The sequence below is a fragment of the Penicillium taxi genome (genome assembly GCF_028828555.1).
Source record: "Penicillium taxi strain IBT 34144 chromosome Unknown utg000002l_segment0_segment0, whole genome shotgun sequence".
NCBI lineage: Eukaryota > Fungi > Ascomycota > Eurotiomycetes > Eurotiales > Aspergillaceae > Penicillium > Penicillium taxi.
The window spans coordinates 3252338-3278319 of NW_026643204.1; the positions used below are offsets into that span (position 1 = coordinate 3252338).

The following is a 25982-nucleotide window of genomic DNA, read 5'->3' on the forward strand; positions in this document are numbered from 1 at the left end:
AGGCTGAAATAGGAGTTCCAATTAGCTATATTCAGTCGCTGCCACCACCTGAAGACGGTCCTTAGTTAGACCCAACAGATCCAACTAAGCAGTTTGAATCCCCAGTTTTTTAGCCGAAAAACGACCAAATTGGTCAAATTGGCCTACCAGAGCCAAAAATAGGGGAAGAAACGACCAGGGAAACTCGGTATCCTACACCGAATGCGACCGATTGGTAACCTGGGGCGTTCCCAGAGGAACCCCCAGAGGAACTAAACGCGCCAAATTTATCTACCCAAGCGCCAGATTCGCCAGAATCCGTGCCAAATCAAGGGGTGGAGGAGGTCCTAGAACAGGACCATGAGGAGGATTTGCCACTCCAAACTGGCCAAGATGGCCAAAACGAAGATGTAGAGATGCAGGCTGCCATTGAGTCCCAATTCGAATGGGAAATGGCGCCATATCGAGAAATTGGATTGGATTTAGACGAATCTAATATCATCTCTGGGAAGCGAACACGTAACTCAACCAGGAAAGATGATGCATACTTTACCCAAATTATGCTCCAAGATGATGAGCCAGATCTAGACCTGCCAGTCTATGATCAGGCATTCTACACCAAGATGGTGTATTGCGTGAAAAATGAGAAAAACACGCATAGAGATGACCTCCTAGCTCCACCAAAGAGCTTTCGAGAGGCTAAAGGACATGAATTCGAGGATGGCTTTAATGCCGCGATGCAGAAGGAGATTCATAACCTTACTGAAAAACACACATTTTCAGTAGTGTCGCATCCAAATGATCGCGCAAAGCAGTTATTACCATTGAAGTGGGTGTATACCTATAAATTCGATGAAAATGGTTTTCTGCTGAAATGTAAGGCTCAGATTTGTGTCCGTGGAGATCTAGAGAGAGTCTCAAATAAAGAGAGACGATCGGCCACATTGGCTGTCAAAACAGCCAGTATGATCTTTACGATCGTGGCCATATTTGACCTAGATCTACGCCAAAGAGATGCTATGGCGGCGTTCCTAAATAGCTCCTTAGAGGGTAAGGAGATCTATACACAGTTACCTGACGGATTCAGGAGCAATCAGGGAATGGTATAGCGCCTGAATAAGGCTCTGTATGGCTTACGCATCTCACCCAAGCTTTGGCAGAAAGAGGCGTCTCGAGTCCTCTTAGGGCTTAGCTTGAAACAACTCTGTGAGGACCCATGTGTCTTCATTGGTAAAGGAGTCATAATATTCTTTTATGTTGATGACTTCCTGATCGCGAGCCATAAGAGCGTGGCCAAATACGCCCAGGAATTAGAGCGTAAGCTTGAAAACACATGGGACCTGACCGATCATGGAGATGCAGAGTGGTTCCTGAATATCCGCATTATCAGGAATCGCTAACTATCTCGGCTCTGGCTGTGTCAAGACAGCTATATTGAAGGCATGGCAGCTCGATTTGGCCTAACTGGCCGGCCACCAGTGGCTACACCAATACCAATCGACGAATTAGGCCTATACACTGGCATCGCCACACCTGAATCGATCAAGCTGTTTCAGGAAAAAGTAGGCTCCATTCAGTATGCAGCCACAATTACCAGGCCTGATGTGGCTAAACCAGCCACCAAACTGGCCCAATTCCTTATGAATCCAGGCCCAAACCATCATGTCGCAGCGGATCGCACGATCATTTACCTGTTCCATACCAGGAATTTGGCAATTAGATATAGGTCTAAAACACCCAAATCCACAGCAAACCCAGGCTCAATGGCTCTTACTATGGCTAGTGATGCATCATTTGGCGACCATGTCGACTGGAAAAGCTCAGCTGGCATCATATGCATGCTCTATGGTGGTCCAATTGACTGGAAAGCGTCGAAACAGAAGACGGTTACCACCTTCACTACTGAGGCAGAGCTTCTGGGGTTGTCCGATGCGGCGAAAACATTGGTATGGTGGAAGAGGATTCTAGTCCACATTGGACTAGAAATGGAATATAAGAAGATTACTCTGGACTGCGACAACCAGAGGACGGTCGATCTGCTCACCAAAGAAGGGGCATTTGAGACCAAATTACGCCACGTGGAAATTCATCGCAGCTGGCTACGCCAGAAAGTCCAAGAAGGGCGAATTAAAATCAGATAGGTTCCCACTGCAGAAATGGTGGCAGATAGATTCACCAAGATCCTACCACGTCAGAGATTTGAGTCTTGGACCAAATTACTCAACCTGGAGGATGTTGGAGAAATGATAGAGTTTTAGGCTTCAACTGCCTTGCATCAGGGATCTAGACGGAATCTGACTGAACTTGAGAGGGGATTTAGGCGGCTCAATAGCTTAAATTGGCCCTAAAAACAGGCCAGCTTGCACCTATGAGAGGGTGAAAGCTGAAGGGGTGTGTCGAAGGACCGATTCCAAGTTTAGTTTAGTGCATTATTAGTCAGCTCTCATACGTTCTTTACTGCAGCAAATTTTACTGCAGCGAATACACACACATTATTTTGGCTACTCTGTTCCTATTTGCTCGCACGAATCCACTATTCAGTTCTCATTCGACACTATCTTACAAAAAGAAATATTACGCTTATGTATTAAATACGAAGCCGAACATTCAGGAGTAACCTCGATTATCATTTAATTAACGAAAAGCATTCAATCAAGTCTCGGGTCTTGATTTCAAATTTATCAATTTACATCTTCAGTGAAATATGACTAACATAGAATATGTCACTGCAGATAGATCAATTATAGTACTGTATTCGTCATTTCGCTGGTTTGTAGAAGCTTGTGTCTAAATCTGTCATGTATAAACAGCCTCACCATGAGAGGGCTATTCAGTGGAATCGATCTATAATTTACCTTTTCACAGATAAGACAGACCGATATGAATGTCAGCGAAAGTGGACTTCTGGGAGCGCGTTTCTGCTCCCAGGAGCATTTGTGTCAGCTAGAATTAAATAATATCACACCAGCGAATCACGACAAACACATATAGATGACTTCTATTGTAAACACTCAAGATCCTAGGAGCACATAAACTCCAAAATATGATGGACCAATAAGTTACGCAAGGAAGCCCACTGCGAGTCGCCACTAAGCCAATATGAGACTCCCAGGAGAAATGGTTATTGTTCTTTTTGGCAACCTCCTTTATTGGTGGGGCAACGGTGAAATCTAATGGAGCTAGCGTGTCGCAGTTTATTGAGGTGGCTTATTCAGCTCCTCAGTGCTCAGTGAGCGAATCAGATCGCTCAGATATTGCACAGTGATTACTCAGGTGATGATCAGGTGACGGTCAGTGATGGCGGTCGCATGATTACATAACGGTAACTGACTTGCTCTTGGCGTTCGTGGCGTGCTCAACTCTACTCAGTGAGCAAAAAGCGGCAAGCACTGAGCGCTAAAACAGAAGGGGAAAGCCAAGAACTGGGAAAGGAAATCTACTACCTAGGTACGCAGTTCATCGCCTGTTCCTCCCTTTTTTGGTATGGCAAAGTTGCTAGCTGTCGGTTCTTAGTTTACCCCAGTATCCCTCGTCGCTTAAGCAGCACTAAAGAAGCAATTACTATGTTCGAATGCAGTTATTCGGTGACCTCTGTTGGAGTTGGTTGTCGGTAGGTTGTTCTTGTTGGATGCCCTGGACAGGATCCCATACCTTTTGCTTTTCCTTTTCCTCTCTTCGTTCCAAGGCTGCCCATACGCTCACAAGAATCTTTGATCTCAAACCAGTGCCCCGAGTTTTCTAGGTACTTCTACTATTCCTCGGTGTTTAGTAACACTTGAATTGGACTCTAATTGTTATGGTGGTTACCTTCCAAGGTTGGCCTTAGTATATATCTTGGCGCCTCCATTGATCCTTTGAACGTTGCCCAGATCCACTGTACGGGAGCACCCGTTGCTGAACTACCAACCCACGAGTGCTTTGAAATTTTATCACCGCGTAATACTGTGGGTTTAGCCGGTCATGAGCACCTTGAAGTTCATCGGATACGGTGATATCAGACCACTGCGGCTTTAGCCATTGCATCCGGCTTAACGAACTGATCGCTAATATCCTGATGAGCAGCCTTTAGGCAAAAAAGCACCGCGAAATCTGCGAAGGTCTTCAAATGAATTTTTATCTGCGATGCAGCCATTAACGCGATCAAAATGGCATCATCGCTACATCTCAAGTTTAGCGTCATGGAAATGCAGCGGACTCCGGTATAACACAACCACCGGTGAATGGATCTGCAAACGGGGCGTACCATCGATCCTGCATGCTACACGTCAACAGGATCAAAGATAACTTCCGTTTTAACTTCTGTTGACCTTACACTGCCCCACATTGATCTCGAGCCATCCTTCGGCTCGTGGTTAGAATAGCCTCGTGGGACTATCGAGGCGTGTCTGGGGATATTGGGAGTGGTATCGTTACACTTTAAACTAACACTTCTACGATCCTGGTAACTACGGATGAGGTCCTGAGGTCAAGATATGTCTGTATAGTCTTCATGAAGTAAGATGACTAGTCAAGTGTCTATAAGTGTAAGAGCCTTAGACTGATAGAGCATCAAACTAGGGCAAAAAAGGCAGAGAAGTTACTTCGTCTGCTTCTGACTTCTCAATTTCTAAACCCTGCCAGGATGCTAGGCTGCATTTCGGCCTTTTGCTCAGAATAAAATACCCAAGATCCAATCCAAGTTTGATCGATTGACTTCATCAGCAACATGCTAACACAACAGCTATCTTCAAGTAATGTTGATAGTTGTTTCAAGCTTGTTAACGCCACATTAGGGATAATTGCACACTATTTATCGAGAGCTGGAAATACTTCCCTCAAAATAAGGCTTCCAAGGTTACAATCAAGCTAAGTAAGCTTAGCTAGAAGCCGGTCCACGCTATGCTGCACCCACGGACCGCGACGCTTGCAGGGGTCCCACCTGTCGAGCTCAAGTATGACGGCGTCCCCGAGTATTCAAGTACGTCTTCCGGACAAGGTCAACCCCTTCTCAAAGAGTTTTAAAAAAAGATTCAAATGGAACCAATACTATCAGCCAGCTTTCCTGCATAGACACTAAGGCATATGTAGATTTTGTCTACACGGTGTATTTCTGTAGCACGTATTGTGGTTTCTTAGTATTCGTCTGAAGCTAATTGAATGGAGCTCCACTTACATTAACCCCTGGCAAATGGAGCTGTTCGAAAATACGGGTTCATTGTTTATGAATATTCTAGATGTCTCACATTCCAAGGTTGTATAACAAGTGGGCCTCGGGTAGCGCCGAGGATTTCTCAGCCTAGGCAGTTGGACCCTAAAAAAATAAATTCTATAGAATCAAATCGTATAGTGAATATTTGGTAAAACTATGCACCAGGATCAATGGTCTCGCGCACGCACCAACGGATTTTTACGGACTCGGAAGTTGAAGTAAAGCCGAAAGAAGAATCCTTAAATGGACCCAGCGCGTGAAGGTGGTGAGATCGACCCACCGGCCAACCAACCTTGGAAGCAATTCTCTGGAACTTAGGAGGCGTTGACTTACATGATACGAGACTTGCATCTCTCTACTTTGTGTGATAGTGGTAGATATGTCATAAAGTCCAGGTGTGAGCATTTACCTTAAATTTCTAACCTTGGCAATGCGTATAGAAAGTACGGATAGGTAAAAGACCAGATGTATTAAGAATCATGCGGTCACTAGCTCGATAGGGTAAATGTACGTTCGATTGCGGCTGCTAGAAACGCCACAACCCTGGGTGAGATACCTAGCGCATTCCAGGGTTTGAGGGACTGTGCGGAGTACTTGGAAACAATGTAGAGAAAATCTTGAGAGTTGAAATTCGGACTTCAGATTTATGGAACTTGAATATACGTGGTGTTTGATTTAAGGCTTAGGGCTTCCGAATACGAGTATCACTAGCATGAACGGGTGACGGAAGATGGAGTACTCCGTAGTACTGCAAAAGGAGAGGATCCATCATACACGTGGCATAAAATTAAATATTAGAAAACAGAAGGAATGAAGGCGAGGAAAAGTATACTCTATCCCCTCTTTTTCATTCCCTTGATTTTCTTATTTTTCCTTATTTTTGCCAATCATTTGATTTTCCAAGAGCGGGTTTCATGGCAAATCCAGTCTAACCCGATTGGGAAAACGCACTTCTTGAGACTATAATAGACTCGACCAATCATAGATCTGTAAATAGTATCCACTTCTGCTAACCGCGGTTGTTTTTGCCCGCTGGACCTGTAAGTGGATTTTGTAAGTGGACTGTTGTGGACTATAGTGGACGTAGTGGAACTGTGGTGGAACTCGTCTCCTATGTTCTGGTCAATATTGAGTCGTCGATCTTATAGGATCACCGTCTTGTATGGTTCCCTGATTGTGGATATGTGGCTAATGTATTTGCACCTAAACTGGCTAATCTGCTGCATTTTCCGATTTGGGTATTTGTCTGGAAGGCAAACGGTCCGAGACTTTCCAAGGATGTTCTTCCCACCAAAAGGAGAGGAAGACATGCCCCACTATTAGATGCTTTTTTTTTGTTATTCTTAATATAAGACCGTATTCTTGAACAGTTCAAGGGATATGAACCATCTAGACCTGATCTCTCCATGTCTTACTCTAAGAAGCGGAAATGCCTGCAGGCCGAGCGTCAGGTAAGTTTCATCAACCTCCTTTCTAAAACCAACATAGTTTACCCCTCTATGGCACCCTTGCAGTTGCATATCTAGTACACCTCTCCCAGAAATTCTATGGCTAACCCTTTTGCACAGCCTAAGTCGATTTTCTCACTTTCAATATGTTGTGTTGACAAAATGGCCCAATATCAACCCAAGCCTCGTCTTACGAGGTTAGATAATAACCGTCATGCCTACATCGTCTCAACACCCACCTCCTTGATATCAACAAACCTCAAAGAGAGCGAGCCACCGAATTCGAAAATGGAAGAATCCTTGCATCTGCGAGATTTAGAGTTAATGATGCACTGGTGCACAACCACATATCGATCTATGGCTCGAAATAGTACTGGCGAGGTACTGTGGCAAACTGTCATTCCACAACTTGCCTTGCGATATCCCTCTCTACGCCATGGACTATTAGCTTTATCAGCCTTGCAACTAGCTGATCACTATGCGGATATATGTCCACATCGTAAACGCCGATACTTGATATCGGCACGAGATCACCAACGTCAGGCTCTAGCGGGGATCCAAATCCACGGCGCTGAAGATTGCAGCGCAACACCGTCAAATGCCCATTTCGCCCTCTGCTGCACTATGGTGGTATTTTCATTTGCATATTGTCTAATAGACGATGCTGACGACGAGGACGACGAATCAGAACAGCCCGACATCCTGGACGAATTCATCGAACTATTCCACCTGACCCGCTGGCTCGTCAGCGCAATGCAGCTATCCATAGACCGAGTAGCAACAGGAGAATTAAGTTCTCTTTTGGAGCCAGAAGAGCCAATGCCAACAATGCCAAATATGACCCGCCTCGTCATGCTGCCCCTCCAACGACTGAACGAAAACGAAGCTCTCCGCGATCCTGCCCATGAGAAAGATGTCTACGGGAAGACTATCGAGTACCTGACCCTTACCCTGGAACAGTTGATGAACCGCGGTGATCCGACATATTTTGCCTTTTGCTGGGCTTTTCAGATCCCAGTTCGGTTTCTGGATCTGCTTCATGAGCGACAGCCTTTTGCGCTAGTTGTGCTGGCACATTACGCTGTTATTCTGCATGGTATTCGTGATTTGTGGTGGATGGGGGATTGGGGGCTGAGGATTCTGAAGAAGATTGGGAGTGAGCTGGATCCTGAATGGCGTCAGCTTATCAGTTGGCCTATTGATGCTACTGGCTGTGATGTTCCGAGCCCTTGAAATGTGGGGCTATGAGAAGGTTTATTATCTACATATGGTCAACTGGTCGGATCTTGTACCGATAATTGACTCGCATTGAACTCAACGCATGGATTCTGGAGTGGACCGAGGAATCAATCTCAAACATTCATGAAATGTCTTCAGCCACAACATCCCTTGGATCATGGTGGCTATTCAAGCCGGTGGGCGCCCAAGCAATTTCCAACTCAGATGCGGAAAAGTTGCTGTTCATCATCCGCAGGTCTTGCTTCACAACAAAGCAGGCAGCGCTGTACTCTACCAATAGAGACACGCCATTTGGATTTATTTCTGTTGTATACAATGAAAGAATGAGCCCAAAATAGTTTCTTTACGAGAAAAAGAACATAATATAAATAGAACACAGAATAAAGTGTTAGTTCTCAGATATTCCAAGGTTGACTGTCATAATTGATATTAGTCTGTACCTAGGTATTACTGAAGACCTCGAGGAGTCAACTGATCCGTAGATTTCACCGTTGTTCATCAACAAAGGTGGCCAAGAAGAACAATACTCATTTCTCCTAGGAGTATTCATATTCATGAAGTTTATGTGCTCTGAGGATTTCTCTACCTAACAAATATTAGTGCAAGCATAGTAAACGATCAGATGATCGGCTTCTGAATATAAGTGGTCTCTTATCGGTTCATATAAAACCGGTCAGAAAGGCAGAATCTTTCTGGCTGTTTTTATTATTGTCAAATCTCAGGCTCGTACGAAGTATTGTTGAAGTAATCGACAATTGAAACATTTGAAATCAAACGTTCCAGCTTTATAACCCTGGCTCATATAATGGAAACATCATTGCGGGGATACTTTAAATATAATTCTCAAGGTCTGTATTTCCATGCAGAAATGAATAATGAATATTACAGCTGGCACCTATTATCCAAAGAGAATTGATACTGCGAGCCACCACCACCACTTATTTGTACTGCTGTGACCCCTTCACGTGACCTTTCACTGGGATTCCAGGCACAGTAGCGGAGATAAGACGACCTCATCCTTGATCACATTTCATGGAGCGCAAACATCGTATTTACATCTCTTGGTTATTTCGAGAATTCTTCATCGTTGTTCCAGCCCTGGGATCTATATCCTGGTCAAGTACCCCCAAAGGACCCTGCCATTGTATCTTGTGCCGTCCTGATGTGGAGGGTATTTCCAAAGCCCGAAGAAGCGGGATTTGAGAGACTTTGTAACTAATTCCCTTCAGAAATTAATTTCGGTCGTCTCAAGTATCTTCCATGAGCAAGAAGGATAGTTTTATCAGACGCCGTAGTCCCAGTCTGGGCGCGAATATCGTTATACCTACGGCCAGAATCGCGTTTGATGATCTCATCAATGAATTTTTTATTCTCTTCAGTCACTATCTTCGCTCGGCCAGTGCGAGGCATAAAGTGTCATGGAGTCAATGTTGTCCATGAATAGTACTATGATGGTACTTATGGAATGATCATGACAGGAGACGATCAGGCTATACATCTTCCCTAAGCCCCCCAACAATTTATCCACGGATATAAGTGAGACCCTGTTAGGTAATATGTAGATATCCACTTTCGTGCGGAGACTCGTTTCTCCGAAGTGTAAATATGAACTTTATCATATCATCACGATTCGATATTAGCTAAGTAAGAGTCTTGGAAAGGATAACTTATCATCTGTGAATGAATAGAAAAGAAAGCTCTTTATGATACCGTTGCTCTGCTATTTCAATATGACAAAAAGTGGTTCAAGCGGGTTTCAAATCGGAGACGCGGGGAAATAATCCACTTTGAACCCCAGGAACGGCCCGAGGTCCAACTCTTCTCTTCTATCCTTCAATCCTTCAGCTCTTTTGGATAAATCTCCAGCCAATTATGTTTCGTGCTATACCCAAACGTCTCCCTCGCCAACTTTCACTTGTAACTACGCCTCGTCTAACCCTTCGCTCATTCACATGCGCTTATCCTCGGATGTCATCATCGCCCGTACAGCCTCCAGTGTCAACCACACTTGCCTCCGACGCTTACCAGTTGCTTTCAACAGAGAACAAAGCCGGTGCAACCGAGGATGCATTATTCGAACAACAAATACGTGATGTGCAAGCATGGTGGAGCTCTCCGCGATATGAAGGCATCAGGCGGCCATATTCAGCCGAGGATGTTGTGAGCAAGCGTGGCTCGTTGCAGCAGATATACCCTAGCTCGCTCATGGCACGGAAACTTTTTAATCTGCTCAAGGTGCGAGCGGCAGCAGGCGAGCCTGTGCATACTAGTTAGTGGCTCGACTACACAGATCAGTCTGGAACTAATGCGTGACCGACAGTGGGTGCCATTGACCCTGTACAAATGACACAGCAAGCAGCGAGCCAAGAGGTCCTGTACATCTCTGGCTGGGCGTGCTCGTCACTTCTGACTACTACTAATGAGGTCTCGCCGGACTTTGGCGATTATCCGTATAACACAGTACCAAATCAGGTCCAGCGAATGTTCAAGGCACAGTCTATGCACGATCGCAAGCAGTGGGATTCTAGGCGAAAAATGACCCCCGAAGAGCGCAAGTCCACCCCTTATATTGACTACTTGCGCCCGATAATTGCTGATGGTGACACTGGGTATGTCCTGCGCTCAGTATGAAGTGATGCACCGAGAAGCTGACTTTGGTTCAAAAATAGACATGGCGGCTTGTCAGCCGTACTCAAATTATCAAAGCTATTTGCTGAAAATGGCGCTGCGGCCGTGCACTTTGAGGATCAATTACACGGTGGAAAGAAGTGTGGACATCTGGCAGGAAAAGTCATTGTTCCAATGAGCGAACATATCAACCGCCTCGTGGCTGCGCGGTTCCAATGGGACATGATGGGGTGCGAGAACCTGGTCATTGCTCGAACTGATTCAGAGAGTGGCAAACTAATTAGCAGCGCCATCGATGTACGAGACCACGAGTTCATTCTCGGTGTCGCAGAGGACGTGGAACCGCTGGCGGAAACTCTGCAGGCGATTGAGCGTGAAGGCGCATCGCCGGCTGAAATTGACGCATTCGAAATGGATTGGGTGAAGAGACATAAGCTGGTCACTTTTGACGAAGGTATGTATAATCAAGGACCTGCTCTCTACTATAGCTAAAATCTTCCAGCTGTCGACGCCCACCTTGAAGCCGAGGACGCCACTCAACAGATCCGAGATGCGTACAAGTCTTATGTTAAGAAGAACCCCGATCTTTCTTTCTCGCGCCGTCGAGCCCGTGCAAGTGACTATACCAAAACACCCGTCGTCTGGTCATGCGATAGTCCCCGCACCCGCGAGGGATTCTATCATTACCGCGCCGGGTTCCCAGCTGCGACCAAACGCGCTAAAGCCTTCGCCCCATATGCAGATCTTCTTTGGGTCGAGACTGGTGACCCCAATGTAGAAAAGGCCGGTGCATTGGCAGATGAAGTTCGAGCGTCGTTCCCGGACAAGATGCTAGTTTACAACCTCAGTCCATCATTTAACTGGATGGGTCATGGATTTGACGAGGCTTCCCTCAAGTCATTTATTTGGGATATTGCGAAGAAAGGCTTTGTCCTACAATTGATTTCCTTGGCTGGTCTTCACAGTAACGCTACCATCACGACTGAGCTTTCTCGTGCTTTCAAAGACGAGGGCATGCTTGCTTATGTGCGATTGGTTCAGTCTCGCGAGAAGGAGATGGGCGTTGAGGTTCTTACTCACCAGAAATGGAGTGGTGCACCGTATATGGATGGTATTCTGGGTGCTATCCAGAGCGGAAGCAGCAGCAGCAAGAGTATGGGTGAAGGTAATACAGAGAAAGGTGAGTAACTTGGTATTCACTCCCTCAAAACTTATTATTCTAATATTAATGCGCAGGTTTCTAATCACAAAAATCATGCTATGTACCAAAGTTTTGATCACAGTTAGCTTGATCCTTGATTTGCTTTGTCCATATGGATATCTCTTATCGTAGATCCTTATTATACCGTGATGCTTATCGAATCGACGTCCTCAGATTGTAACTCAACAGCCTTCTTAGTAGTCAATTCCAAAACAGACCTCTTCTCCTTCTCAACGCCCAAACGTCGCTGGGCCACATCGCAAAGCCCCAAATTTCCGCATTCACAGTCCCCCTCCCTAGCCCACCGATACGTAAGACTCCACCGATGATCCCTGGGCCTAACAGTCCCATCAGCCAGTATGTCATTCTTCCTCTTCTTAATCCCATGAGTCCAATGCAACCGCGCATCACCCGCCATCTGCATCATACACCTGGGCACCAAATCAACGTCAACGCGCTCCTCATCCTTCCGAAACTGCATAATAACCGGCGCGCCAAGGCTCAAAGCATACAGCTGATCCCAGGCCCTATGCGCATCAGCATGCGGCGGGATCCCAGCGCCAGGCGGATAATATTGTAGACAGACTTGATCCGGCGGGCGGGATTCGGTAGTGGGTATAAGAGGCTGTAGCCAGTCTGGGAATTCCTTATAGGGGATTTCGGGATCTATCCCGAAGGTTTTATAGTCGAATGTGTAGCCATAGTGGAGGGAGGTGCGGCCGGTGCGGACTGGCCATTCTAGTTCGTGCAGAAATATCGATATTAGACGTTGTTCGTGCTCTGCGGATATGAAATCATTTTGCCAGTATATCCCACTGGGTGATATGGGGATATATTTGAAATTTTCTCGTTCTGACATTTGTTGAAATTGTGTTTTTGGAAAAAGATTTAATGAGATGGCATGATAAATTATTATTTTAAGGTCATGTGACTGTATATTGCCGGGTGTTATGTTTGGCCGTTTGACCGCCTATCTGGGCGGTGATAGGATTGCCGATGAAAGATTTAAGGCCGTAGGCCGTAGTGGTTAAGGCGGTATTATGGCAGAATGGATACAATATAAGCCATAAGGAGAAGATGGCCAAGTATCTTCCTGTTCTCTACATGGCACACCCTGTGGTCGCATGTGGTATTTGGATCGAAAAGTAAAATTATTCATAATGTGGGATGAAAAGAGAGATAGAGGCAGGAACTTCTTTGCTATTACTTATGTTCATCTCCATCTCTTAGATGCTCTGGTGGAGCCTCATTGATACTTTCGAGAAGACTTTGAACGTTCCGTAGACGAAATTTTCCCCACGTGAAGAGTCCCTACCTCATCACTTGAGGTAACATCACCCATGCGAAGTCGAATAGAGCCCAAAAGCCGAGTCCTCTCCAGACCACCAACCATAGTCGGAGTATCATTCAATGGAATATGAGGATTATCCCGAGTTAAGGATGACACATAACCGAGAACATCTGGGATCAAAGTTGCAGATTCAACAAAGAAAGTAATGATAGATGCAGCTACCATGACAAAAATTGTCAATACCAACGCAGTGATCCATCCCGGGCTGGCAATTAAAGTCAGCTCCGAATCCGTCACAACGCCATTGCCCACGATGGACTTAAAGAGAACTGGTCCCAATTCGGACTTTACCGATGTGCTGTTTCCATGACTGCTTTGCTGGAGTCCATTGAAAGATGTCCGGGTCATGAACTGATAACCTAGACGTGCCATATAAAATGAATTGACCAGTGTCGTGAGCCGCTGTGAGAATAATTCGGGTTCCATCTCGTATAAACTTATGTTCGCATACAGAGTTGGACCATCATTTGGGTTTGCCATCCAGGAGTCAAGCAATGTCGTTGAGGCCTCATGTGCTTGCGGAACGGCTTTGAGAATGCTCTGAGTGAAGTTTTCAAATATGATGGGCGTGGAGAAAATGGCCGGGAGGTCAGAGCTATCTTGTCCAATTAACTTGACTTGATTGGCCACGCAAGCCCCCTGGTTTCTTGTTGAGTCGAGTTCTCTGCTACATGTAACGTTGATCTCGATTGCTTTGAGCGCGATGGAGCATGTAGCCTCTGTAAATTCCAATGCATTGTCGCCTTCCCAGCCCTTTAGAAAGTTCAAGGACATCCAGCTGACTGTGGCAGATGTTCTTGTGCCGTTCACATAAGTCATACTTGGCATGTTTGCAATTGAATGGTTTTTATCGTTCGCCCCGTGAAGATCATGACATATGATGTCGATGTATGAAGTCTCTAATACAGTTGATGTGTTGCCGTTGTCAAGAAGTCCAATTATAGGCACTCCGAGCTGGGACGCGTAGACTGAGTTGTTTACCGAAATCTCTGTCCAATTGTTGGTCAGATTGTTGAGTAGTGGTACTTTGACGTTTCCCCACAAATCCGTTGTAGATCCATTCGTGAACTTCGAAGTGACAAGGCTTGTCGTAAATAATTCATCGGCTGGATCATTTTTCCACTTCCAGCTGTCGAGGGCTGTCGTGTCGGCCGTTGCATTGAAATCCAAGTAGTTTAATTGAGGAGATGAATATGTCTTTTCATAGGAAGCAGACAAGATTCGAAGACTTGCCTGTGCAGCCAGCGGCGAGAGAGCCCAGAGAAGAAAGAGTGCAAGTCCCATAAAATCTACTGATCGCAGCAGCCATGAAGTATAAAATGTTCCAAAAACTGTCGTGCTACCCATGAGCCGCTGTAAGGTTCCAACCGACGCACCCCGCTGTAGTTCTAGATGTGCCAATTTGCGCGACAATCGCCCAACAATAGCAGCAAACACCAATGGAAACAGCGTGACTTCCTTGAGCTCTGTCAGACACTTAAAATGCTCATGGTCATCGAATAGAGACACTTACCACTTTCATCGCAATCTGAATTGAATTCCAACCATTTTCACCGACCCTCCGGTCTTTCAATCCCACCGCAGCCCATACAAGGCAGAAAAAAGGAATGGTTGCGATGAGGCTTATGCACAGTGCTAGCCATCGTCTGGAACCATTTTTGAGCGGTGTTGCCGGTGGAGCTTCGTCATACGAGGTCACACCAATAGTATGATCTTTTGACTGTGAATCGTGGGAAGAAGATGGATTATCCGAGTCTAAATCTTCATGGATATCATTTTGAGGTATTGTTTCCTGTGATGGAAGTGATCGGAATTTCACCCGACCAGGGAAAGACAACATTTCCAAAGTCCCCTTAGTTAAATGGGTAGCGAAGTGGATGAATAAGTCTGCTATTAGATGGGTGCGGGTGTACCTTTACAAGGCAGATTAGTTTAAAAATAGCTGCCGCTGACCTGACGACACGTTCCCTGCATACTCATAAGCCACACTTGTAAGCTTCTCTCGACACACATTTGAAGAAGTAATTCCTGCTTATCCTGCGCAATATTATTCATAGTGCTCCTTCACGCATTGACGCTAGACTTATTAGGAAAGATGAAACGCCACAAAAATTGAGACGGATCTGACCATCTCCACTATTTGAGGCTCAGATCCTTTCCTCTTATAAATACTGATCTTTCCCAAGGTTCATATTCATAAATTTCCACGTCAATTCTCGAGACTACAAAGGTTTAAGAAGAATGACTCAAATCGAGGATTCTTCGGAGTATGAGCTTTTGTCTACTGCCGAGAGAGATGCGCAGGAACCAACTAAAATTACACCGAAGGGAGACTGGCCTGGAATTGCACAGAAAGTAAGAAGATGGAAATGGGGAAGCATCACAGTCGATATACTCGGCATATTACTGGTTGTGCCCTTCCTTTTCTTAATTATTTTTTGCGCCAGCCGTGACGGAGAAACTGTAGATGCGCATACACTCAACCGAATGAAACAGGGACTATGGGCAGTAAGTCTTTGTTTCTATTCGCGACGTGAATGCCAGCTGATATAGGCTAGTCGGCTACTGCTTTCACTCTCGTTTTCTCAAGTATCGTCGGTCGAATGACTCGGCGAATGGCGGAATGGAGACTTGAGAGAGGGAGTTCGCTTAAAACCCTAGAAACACTGAATGGAAGCTCGACATTGATCAACAGCGTTTTGACTCAAGTTCAGCTCAGGAATTTTGGCATTGTTTCTCTATTTCTGGTTCTTTTATGGACAGTTTCACCAATCGGGAGCCAGTCTCCTCTCCATGTTCTTTCTACAGCTTCCACGTCCAACTCGACTCAGCAATTGTTGGGATATCCTCTCATTAATAGTTCCTCCCTTGTGAATGGTGCGGATGGCTGGTCATTTATCGCCCCATATATCCAAAGCATATATAGTACCAGTCTATTATCCGCTGCAAACTTTGGCAACTCGTCAATGGATCCGTGGAACAATCTCAAGATACCCAAATTTGATGGTCTCCAAGGGGTCAATAGCACTGGATGGGCTTCGGTACCTACCAATCAAAACATCTCCTATCCATCCTTGATGGGGATTCCTATCAGCGGGCTCAATAAGACGGGCAATATAACTGCCATTGTGGAGTCGACATATTTCACCCTGCAGTTAGTGAATAGTACAGGCGACCTCAAGTTCGATGGCAAAGGAATAGTGCTGAACATGACCGTGGGTGATACCTTTACCCCATGGAGTGACACCTCTCTTGCTGTCATCATAGAGAATGACACCGTCTCAACGAACGCTAGCACAGTTACTCCCGAGGAGGAAGCGTACATTACGTTCAGTCCAGTTAATCAGACTTTTCAGGCGACATATCTCTGGCAGCAAAGATACTTTCAGTCTGAGATCAAGTGTATCGTCCAGAGTACATCAGCTGGCCAGAAAAATTGTTCTGTCGAACAAATGCGAGTTTCTAGGTCTACCACTCCCCCAGAATTTGAAGGGATCAGTGTGGAGGTCATACGCTCCAATTGGAACAAAATGCTGTCAGGTCAGAACTTCTCACTGTCAGAAGCATATCTGCGCTATCCACAATCCCCTCTTGAAGCCAATCTATCAGACACCTCGACCGCATCACCATCGATGGAGGCTCTCCAACAAAGGCTGGAGCAGCTGCTCAACACATTATTCTTCAGTACTGTTGACCCTGAGGGGTTGTTGTCGGGGATGCCCTCTTATCCAATTCAAGTAGATGCGACACGCATCTTCTTCAACATTGGATCTGTTTATGTCGTGAACTTTCGCTGGTTAGCTGCATTTGTGGTGGCCACGTTAGTAATGACCATATGCGCTATTATCACCATTTTCCTTACCAGTATGAGCATGAATCCAGATATTCTAGGATATATCTCAACTTATGTCTGGAATTCCCCGTCTGTGGGTTTACCGCGATCAGGGACATTCCTCGGCGGCGACAAGAAGACTAGGTCGATCAAAGAATGGCAGGTTCGGCTTGGGGATGTACGCAGTGAGGACAAGGTCGGCCAATTGTCGATTGGGATACTCTCCAGTACAAAAAAGCCCGAACCTGGGAGACTCTATAGAGTGATTACCGATGAAGTTAATGGGTGATAGTGGCTAATATCGTATACTCCTAGCCTCAGACAATATTTAATGATTTGAATGTTAAGAAGGCATGAGATCTAGCACTGAAGAGAGATTAATCCCGACGTCCCAGTGACATCAGGGTATATCAATTTTTTCTTACTCTCAAATAGAAGATGGATCTATACTCACATCACACCTAGAGCTTGATAATGTCAAGGAGGCCTGAAAACTGTAAAAGGTCATACTTTCATATCCTATATCCAAAAATTGATACAGGATCTTCACATAAAGTCATCGTCGTAGAAGTTCGAGTCACGGTCCTGGTTATTACTGGCTTCCATGTTCTCCGCGCTGAACATATCGTCGTAGGCATGATCCTTCTGCCACTTAAGCTGCTCGTGATGCCGCTTCTCCAGCTTTTCCTTCTCCTTTTGCTGGTCACGAGCCTTCCGCTCATTGTTCCGCTTTTTCTTCTCAAACTCCTCTTTTTCAGCCCGGAGGTCAGGGTACTTCTCGACACGGGTCTTGTTGAGTCGGTTGACAATAGGGTTCTCGCGAGCTCGAACTAGGACCTTGCGGACGAGCTTGGGATTGTAGAAAGAGACCTGACCTGTAGCCATTGAGCCGTCTTTCTTGAGGTTCGACCATGGTGTGTAGATGACAGTGATATTATCCTTCTTGTTTCCTGCGCCGAGTCAATTTAAGATATTCTAGTGCCGCATGCTATGGTGCTGGGTGACTGGACTGACCCTCAATAGAATTGGCCTTGGTGAGTTGTGCGCAGTCCTCTAGAAGCTCTTCTGGAATGTTTTCCCAGCTGTCTCCCTCACGAAGACGGACGTAGACGTGGGCACTCGAGAGGTTGTCGACGTGGAACTATGTACGCGGGTATTAGACAGGTTGTCGCATGCGCATACACGGCAGGAAGAAAACCAACCCTATTACAGAACTAAGTTAGTAAATATTTCTAGATCAGTTCAATTAGAAACATACCAAACATCGCTCTCCAATCCAAAATTAATTAGATCCTCATCTAAAGAAACCGTTAGGAGCATTCCCTTGGTAAAATTATGGTTGGCGTACTTTCGAATTTGTCCTTTCCAACATAGATAAACGCAGATGGTTTAACCACATTCGATGTAAAGTAGTACACCATGGCGGGCGAGAGGCCAAGTGCCTAGTCAATTGCTATGGGCAAGTTTATTTGTCGGAAAAGTTGCGGGGCTAATATTTATAGCTTAGTCATCATCCATATTAGCATGTTCACTCATTTAGCTATACAACTTGTATGACAGTTTTGATTTTACCGAGCGCCAGTCTCAACCCTCCCTAGAGGTTGGAGGTTTTATTGGCCTTAACCACTAGACTATATTGTATTGGAATATACTACTTGATACTTTTTGGTCCTTATAAGTTTGATCTTGTCGACCAGGAGGAAAGTTTTTGAAGGTGTTTGCCAAATTTTATAAATTCAACTCTTTTTTTTTGTTCAATTTCAAGTTTATTAGATGACCTTGGTATAACATGTTATTTTTGCGTGCTTCGAATAACCTTCCGACTTTGGTGAAGCTATTCAGTCCTAGAGTAAGTAAATGGGGTACACAGGTCCTCGAAAAAATAGGTTTATTCTGACCAAGAAAATGAACAAGAAATCTATTTACAAGGCTGTGCCAATACCTAAATTATGAACAATGATATATCTAGCTTGTTGGAATGGGTATGCTCTCATAACCTTTTTGGCCAGGTTTGCGGTCTTCCACAATGACCTGCAAGCCCCGACGGCCGCAGTATCCATCGTTGCCAGCGATCCGATCCAGTAGTTGGAAAGAGCCTCCAGCTTCCTGAGTTTCATCAGCTACCCACACCTTCTCTTTCACCGTTTGACCTGGGACTTCTGTGCGCCGAGGATTGTGCCACGGAAGACCAACAAGATGGTTACCAAGGGTGTGGATGAACGAATATAGCTTCTCGAAACGTCTTGTGACGCCTAGCCATGACAATGTTCGTGTATCATAGGCAACACGGACATATGGGTTCATGTATATTCCCGTATCGGTAATCTCATTGACGTTCATTTGAGGATCTTGAATGTCAGCGTGAATCAAACAGCATTCAGACGCCTCCCAGAACAGGTCAGAACTAGCTCGGAACAGAACTGGACTTTTACCACTGTCTGGTGGTGGTTGGAAGTATTTAGCATCAAAGGCCACCATGCCACCCCAGCAGCTCCGAACTCGTACAGCATCCTTCCCATTACGAACGTCCTTTCGACTTTCGGCACTTCCAGAGGTCGTGAACCACGGGAAAAATGGAAGTCCCATACTATATCCCTGCAGATCTCTAGTTGCGAAGGTATCGTAGAATTTAAATGGGTTGATAAAGTCGACAGCACAAGCAGCTCGGTATTGGGCAATGTTGTCCTCGTTTGCGTTGGTGGAGAACAACAACTGGACAGCATCCACGGGGTTGAAAAAGACATCGTTCAAATAAAGAATCTTGTCATAAATTTTCGCCGAGTCTTGAGCAAGTGGTAACAAAGCTTTATTGCGCACATAAGCCAAGTATTCAATACGCTTAACTCGCTTTTCTCCACCGGGAACAGTCACACTCGGGATCGTCTTTGGATCCAAATGTTCTTCATAAACAATAGACTTTTCAGACATAATCTGGTCCTCAAGACTTCGAAGCGCATTCTGTCCTTGTTCTCCACTGTCATTCTCATAGATGCTCACAAATACGTTGTCAGCACCCAGCAGATCGATCAATTGTAATAATTGTGAGCCCCAATCACCACTAGCAAGTTCACCGCCACGATCGTAGAGGCTCGCCACGATGAATACCTTTTCATTTCGCGGGTTTCCACGGCCAAGCTCAGAGGTATCTTGTACTGATGCGCGCAAAGTTGAGTAATGCGCTGGTGGGTGGGTGTAGGAAGGGCGCAGAACTGATGTAAGCGCCACAAGGGCGAATATGATACCCACAAAAGCCTGCAAGTACCAGCATCGGCGGCGGATGAGGAGGCGGCACCGAGGTGTAGAACTCGTGAGAACTGGTCTGGAATTGGTCTGGAGACGGCGGTACCCGGTGGAGGTTGAAGAACGTATACGTGACAGCCAGGGTATCCGACGTGTCCATGAAATCTGACTTGCACCTAGGCGTCGAGAGGTCGATGGTACTTGAGCTTCGAAATCGTCATCATCTAGATTAAATGTTCCATCCGATTCGACTGATGAGCGCGAGGCGAGCTCATATTCATCCGGGTGCAAGAGACGGGAAGACATGGTCTAATTATTGTAAGTTTCAGCCCATTGTCAATTGTTCCAAGGTGACGGGTTGTATTGATAAGTCGTCAGATAAGAGGTCGTCTCTTCTAGCTCAGCTCCCTGACCTTGTCAACCTGGACTGATATCACATGACAGGATCCTACCCGAAATATTACATAATGACTCTGTCAACAATTGTTTCTTGAAGCTTTACTGAAGTATACGAGATTTCGAAGATTTCATGCTTTTTCCCGAGCTTGTTGCTTGTCAATGCTATTACATTGATTCATTGAACCTTTTAACATCCAAATTTAGGGGCTAGATTTCCTCGTTGCACGCATATTCTGCCTGTCTTCATGAGAGCCGTGGCTTCATCAGCATTATTTCATATTGTGTACCTCGTATAACTCATAGAAGTTGATCTATCAGCTGATATAATATAAAGATCCATTGCCTGATCATTATCTACGCTGCTACTCGGAGGTCCAATGTCTCATTGAGCTTTTATAACCCAGGATTCGAGGCGGCCCTCGGATTACGCAAAACAAACTACATAGGTAGGCAGGTAGCCATAAAGACCCACAAACATCGGTTGAGTTATCCATTGCGATCTAAGTCAAGACAGTTGGAGGACTTTTCTAAATTGGGGGGTTCGAAAAGGATTGATCTGTTTATAAGAAGGATAACTAAGTAAGCAACATATAACATCTATTCATCCATGAATAAATGGAATCGCACTTTTGACGGCCTGAGAAATATCGAATTTCTGTTTAACTAAGGCAGAAGTGCTGCAAGTGCATAAAAATTGTCAAACATAGGAATGTGAAAAATAGTCAATGTATTGAAGTTTGTTTGTATAAATCCATCTCATTAATGCCCTGGCCGCATTACACCTCTAGGCCCCAAAGCCAAAATTTGATGATGCGTGGAATCGACACAGAAGATGACTAGCTCTACCGCCAAGAACAGCTGCAGCTGCAAAGTCTTGTGCTGATGCAGAATGTTTCTCATTTTACCTCCAGCTAAGCCCGTAATTGATAATATGTACGGGCAGACCCGGCCTAGCCAGAACATCGTGCCATATTGAATCCCTTTAAGACCTCATGAAAATTTGAAGTTAGCGAATCTAGATACTCTCCCAAATATCTTACTTATTTGAAAATTTACTCTTTGAATTCAGAAATTATATCAACGCCAAAAGCGGGCAGGCTAGACTCCAAATTCATTAAAGATAGGGACACTGAAGCATATGCTGAGGCCCACTTCTGTGACTCTCCAGGGCTGGACTAGGAACTCGCCCTCGAGACACCAGGATCGTTCATCCGAGTATGACTGTATGCCAAGAATTAAAGATTAATGTAAGCTCGTAATTTACGGTTAAATGAACTTATAATACCTTTGGGAACTCAGTCGTGAATATTGGATTGTTACAAGAGTAGACACTGTAACCTTTCTCATTCCTAATCCATCTAATTAACGAGGTTACCTATCTGGAGCTTGGATTCATAGAGCAATGTATAGAGAATTCTGTCTGAGCTCCAATCTCTGGGCTCGAAGGTTACACAGTCCTCGATTCATCTAATGTACTGGTAGTAATCGTATTTCTCTTTGACGCTACACTATGTCATCAAATTACATGTGGAGGTCTTGGCTTAAGATCTCCTGCCCAAGCGCCTTGAATTGTGCAATATCTATCTCGTATTATCTCGTATCTCGAGATTGATACACCAGTTCTCTTGGACACTTTAAATCATTTTATAAAGGCTTCGGGTCCATAATCACAGCAGTATATAGTTTATTTGTGTTGCTTACTTGTCAGGTCTCTAATATCTGTCATGGCTGGTCAGACCCACGTTACAGTTGGCATTGTTGGAGGCGGTCCTGCCGGACTGACTCTCGCCCGAATGCTCGAATTATGTGGCATATCCTACACTCTCCTCGAAGCCTACAGTGATTTCGCGCCGAATTCGGGTGCCAGTCTTGGTCTCAACTACAGCGGACTTCGAATTCTGGATCAAATTGGATTCATCGAAGAGTTTGACAAATATGAGACGCCACATCGGTGGTGGGAGCATCGTGACAGCCAGGGCCATTTACAGGCGTCGTTCGCCATTCAGTCAGAATATCGGGCTAGGTATGTCATGTATCCATAGATGTTCCCTTTGACAGTCTAAACTTGAAGCTCGAACGATGCAGAATAGTAACCTTATCATTTGAGATCAGCTTTGGATATAATCTTTTCTTTATGGAAAGGCAAAAGGTGCTAGAGATTCTTTATGATGGGATTGAAGACAAAAGCAGACTCCATCCCTCTACACGAGTCGTAGCTGTGAGAAGCAGTGAAAAGAATGCAATCATTGTGATAGAGAACGGAGATGAGATAAGCTGTGACTTTATTGCCGGTGCCGACGGTGTCCGAAGCATAGTGCGCCATGAGATAGAAAGCAGGTCCTTCCGTGATGAAAGGAGGTTTCCAGGTATGTTCTCTGATCCAGGGCTTCTTATCTTAGCATATCCGTGTTGAAACTTTGACGTTATTCCTCAAGCTTTCGACTATAGCACAAGGTGGTCCTGCGTCTATGGCATATCTTCTCCCATGGCTGGTATCGGACCAGGTCGTGCCTTTACCGTTTACAGCCAAGATGCCTCAGTCATGGTTTTCACTGGTCGTGACGATGCCTGTTACTGGTTCATTTTTGGAGATCTCAAGCGAGCCATTGATTATAACAGCCCTGAGGAGTTTACTGAAACGGACAAAATGGAAATAGCTGCAAAGGTTGCTGATTACATTGTCACAGATGGTCTTAGATTTGGCGATATTTTTGTTCAAAGACGCACCGCCATTATGATGGCGTTAGAGGAAGGAGTGGCTGATTCATTTTTCTCTGGGCGTATGTTTATTTTAGGTGATGCTGCACATAAGGTAAGCTCTGCTTAGCTGTCTCAAAAATAATAACATGCTGATATCATCAGATGGTACCCCAAGGTGGATGGGGGGTAAATCAGGCTTTTGAATCCGCTGCTGTCTTCATCAACTACCTTCGTTCACTTCTTGCAAACACTACCAATGGCTCAATAACACCACCGAAGATTTCTCTTTCTGATGTGGAAGCTTGTCTACAGAAGTATGCTACACGGCGCCAAGAGCGAGCTGCTGCCATGGTCAGAATGGCGAGTGATCTTTGCCGCTTCCAATTGAAGGTTGGAGCTGATTCCAAGGAGCGCTGGGATGCTCTTGGTAAAATGAGCAATGGAATGAACCTGAAGATGTTATTAAAGATATTTATGCAGGCGGATAAGTTGGAAGATTGGCATTTTGGCAGTGAGCGAGTGGCAAGGTACGCCGAGTTTGCAGAGAAGCTGAGACGCAAAGAGGCTGGAGCCAATATCTGACTCATCTGACTCCTGAGCTACATATGTAACTTCGTATTGCAAATTAAAATAACTTTGGAATTTATTAGGGCTTACTTGATGAGATAAAAAATCCTTTACCGCCAAGACGCGGAACAGTTCCGATCGGAAGATGCCGAAGACGCCCTATATTTGACATGGGCTGTTGTAGACTTTTCTAGCCTTTTCTATTTAATTTTCACATTCATCGCATTTCCAACGCCGAACTCTGTAACATATCATTTAATTGTGATATTACGGCTCAATTGTAATCCGGGAATCGCCTTGAACCGTTAGTTCCACCAGTCACCCCCGCACATACAATCTACACGAAAGATGGATCGTGAACAGTTTCGAATTGCGGCCCACTCGGCGATTGATGACAGTATGCTTTTTTCTTAACCATAATACTCATAGATAACGATCAATTGTCCATATTAACCATTCCGTTTTCTATATAGTCGTCGGCTACTTTGACTCTGTTCCCGAGCGCCGGGTTGTGCCTGACTTGAGTCCCGGATACCTACGTCCATTGATCCCCGAAAACCCACCTGATGAGGCAGAGGAATGGGCAAAGATCCAAGAAGATGTCGACACTAAGATAAAGCCCGGGTTGACGCACTGGCAGTCACCAAACTTCATGGCATACTTCCCCGCTGGCGTCACTTACCCCAGTATTCTGGGGGAGATGTATTCCGCGGCATTTACCGCCCCGGCATTCAATTGGCTTTGCTCTCCAGCCTGTACGGAATTGGAGACTATTGTTATGGACTGGGTTGCCAAGGCACTAGCTATGCCAAAGTGCTTCCTGAGTACCTCTGAGAACCTAGGTGGAGGCGTGATCCAGAATAGTGCTAGTGATTCAATTGCTACTGTGATCGTTGCGGCCCGAGAACGACGGGTGCGGGAACTGGTTCTTGCAGAAGGGTTCAAGGAAGGAACGGAAGAGTATGAGGAGAGGAAGATGGACCTGCAACCGAGGTTAGTGGCTATTGCCAGTGATCAGACGCATAGTAGTGCAGCCAAGGGCGCATTGATCGCCGGCATACGCTTCCGCAGCGTAAAGACTCGGTTAGAGGATAATATGGAAATGACAGGTTCAGGTTTGCGCGAGGTTCTCGAGAAGTGCGACAGGGCCGGCCTGACTCCGTTCCACTTGACTATGACCTTTGGTACGACCAACACGTGCAGTGTAGATCACTTCGCCGAAATTAAGGCTGTGCTAAAGGAGAAACCTGCGTGGCAGCGCATCTGGGTTCATGTGGATGCCGCTTATGCAGGTGCATCTCTTGTGGCTGATGAGTGGCAGTACATCACAAAGGACTTTGCCGAGGGAGTGAGTAGTTTCAACATGAACATGCACAAGTGGCTTCTAGTGAACTTCGACGCAAGGTATGATTTTCTCTTATCTCTTTTTTAGGGTGCTTTACTGATCTGTCATAGTGTCCTATTCGTGCGAAATCGTCTTGATTTGACCAGTGCCCTCGACATCACCCCAACATACCTGCGCAATCCCTATTCCGACATGGGTACTGTAATTGATTACCGAAACTGGTCAATCTCTCTCGGCCGTCGATTTCGCGCTCTCAAAATCTGGTTCGTTATCCGCAGTTATGGCCTTAATGGCATGAAAGCGTATATCCGTAAGACTATCGGACTCGGAAATGTTTTTACCGAATTGATTCAGGGTCGATCCGATATTTTTGAAATCGTGACCAAGCCCGCTTTCTGCCTGACCGTTTTCCGGATTAAGAACCCGCAAGCTTCTCATGGAGCCGACGGCGCTGTTGTCATCAGAGATGAAGGTGCTGATCGTATCACCAAGAAAGTATATGAATTGATCAATTCTCGGGGTGAGATCTTCATTACTGGCACTGTCATTGATGGGGTCTTCGTTATCCGTGTTGTCAGTGCCAACCCGATGGCCGAAGAGAAGTTTGTGAGAAACGCCTTTGATATTATTGTTCGAACGACGGAAGAAGTCTTGAAGGAGGAATAAAAGTGGAAGGGTGAATAAATTTTCAAAGCTCAGATGTCCTGTATATATATGGTGATTATGTAGGAAGCTGTTCAGGTTGATTTTAGATTGACTCCAAAAGCCGAAATTTTTAGAGAAATGGATTCCAAGGTTTTGATTGCATAGACTAACCTCGTTTGTTTCTTCTATCTTTGGATATAAAATATAAGAGCTGCAATGA

The 25982-nt window shown here is 45.3% G+C and overlaps 9 protein-coding genes across 9 annotated transcripts; 5 read left to right on the forward strand and 4 right to left on the reverse strand.

Moving 5' to 3' along the window:
* Positions 1–6573: 6573 nt before the first annotated feature.
* N7495_003123 (uncharacterized protein) lies at positions 6574–7848 on the forward strand (the record flags this gene model as incomplete). The annotated part of the gene is made up of 2 exons (XM_057205792.1): positions 6574–6618; positions 6736–7848. The coding sequence occupies 2 exons, from the start codon at positions 6574–6576 to the stop codon at positions 7846–7848; spliced, it is 1158 nt and encodes a 385-aa protein (XP_057066399.1).
* A 1878-nt stretch (positions 7849–9726) lies between these two features.
* N7495_003124 (methylisocitrate lyase ICL2) lies at positions 9727–11726 on the forward strand (the record flags this gene model as incomplete). The annotated part of the gene is made up of 5 exons (XM_057205793.1): positions 9727–10123; positions 10175–10463; positions 10524–10936; positions 10985–11662; positions 11719–11726. The coding sequence occupies 5 exons, from the start codon at positions 9727–9729 to the stop codon at positions 11724–11726; spliced, it is 1785 nt and encodes a 594-aa protein (XP_057066400.1).
* A 96-nt stretch (positions 11727–11822) lies between these two features.
* On the reverse strand, positions 11823–12542 carry N7495_003125 (uncharacterized protein; the record flags this gene model as incomplete). Its single annotated transcript, XM_057205794.1, has 1 exon — positions 11823–12542. The coding sequence occupies one exon, from the start codon at positions 12540–12542 to the stop codon at positions 11823–11825; it is 720 nt and encodes a 239-aa protein (XP_057066401.1).
* Positions 12543–12929: 387 nt separating this feature from the next.
* N7495_003126 (uncharacterized protein) lies at positions 12930–14874 on the reverse strand (the record flags this gene model as incomplete). The annotated part of the gene is made up of 2 exons (XM_057205795.1): positions 12930–14492; positions 14548–14874. 2 exons carry the CDS (start codon positions 14872–14874, stop codon positions 12930–12932), a joined length of 1890 nt encoding a protein of 629 aa, XP_057066402.1.
* Positions 14875–15275: 401 nt separating this feature from the next.
* N7495_003127 (uncharacterized protein) lies at positions 15276–17155 on the forward strand (the record flags this gene model as incomplete). The annotated part of the gene is made up of 2 exons (XM_057205796.1): positions 15276–15542; positions 15593–17155. 2 exons carry the CDS (start codon positions 15276–15278, stop codon positions 17153–17155), a joined length of 1830 nt encoding a protein of 609 aa, XP_057066403.1.
* Positions 17156–17412: 257 nt separating this feature from the next.
* Positions 17413–18287, reverse strand: N7495_003128 (uncharacterized protein; the record flags this gene model as incomplete). Its single annotated transcript, XM_057205797.1, has 5 exons — positions 17413–17816; positions 17881–18007; positions 18051–18069; positions 18125–18164; positions 18215–18287. The coding sequence occupies 5 exons, from the start codon at positions 18285–18287 to the stop codon at positions 17413–17415; spliced, it is 663 nt and encodes a 220-aa protein (XP_057066404.1).
* A 544-nt stretch (positions 18288–18831) lies between these two features.
* N7495_003129 (glycosyltransferase family 69 protein) lies at positions 18832–20412 on the reverse strand (the record flags this gene model as incomplete). The annotated part of the gene is made up of 1 exon (XM_057205798.1): positions 18832–20412. One exon carries the CDS (start codon positions 20410–20412, stop codon positions 18832–18834), a length of 1581 nt encoding a protein of 526 aa, XP_057066405.1.
* A 1817-nt stretch (positions 20413–22229) lies between these two features.
* On the forward strand, positions 22230–23787 carry N7495_003130 (FAD-dependent oxidoreductase; the record flags this gene model as incomplete). The annotated part of the gene is made up of 4 exons (XM_057205799.1): positions 22230–22528; positions 22591–22871; positions 22941–23317; positions 23368–23787. The coding sequence occupies 4 exons, from the start codon at positions 22230–22232 to the stop codon at positions 23785–23787; spliced, it is 1377 nt and encodes a 458-aa protein (XP_057066406.1).
* A 333-nt stretch (positions 23788–24120) lies between these two features.
* N7495_003131 (putative aromatic-L-amino-acid decarboxylase) lies at positions 24121–25783 on the forward strand (the record flags this gene model as incomplete). The annotated part of the gene is made up of 3 exons (XM_057205800.1): positions 24121–24169; positions 24246–25176; positions 25228–25783. 3 exons carry the CDS (start codon positions 24121–24123, stop codon positions 25781–25783), a joined length of 1536 nt encoding a protein of 511 aa, XP_057066407.1.
* Positions 25784–25982: the final 199 nt, after the last annotated feature.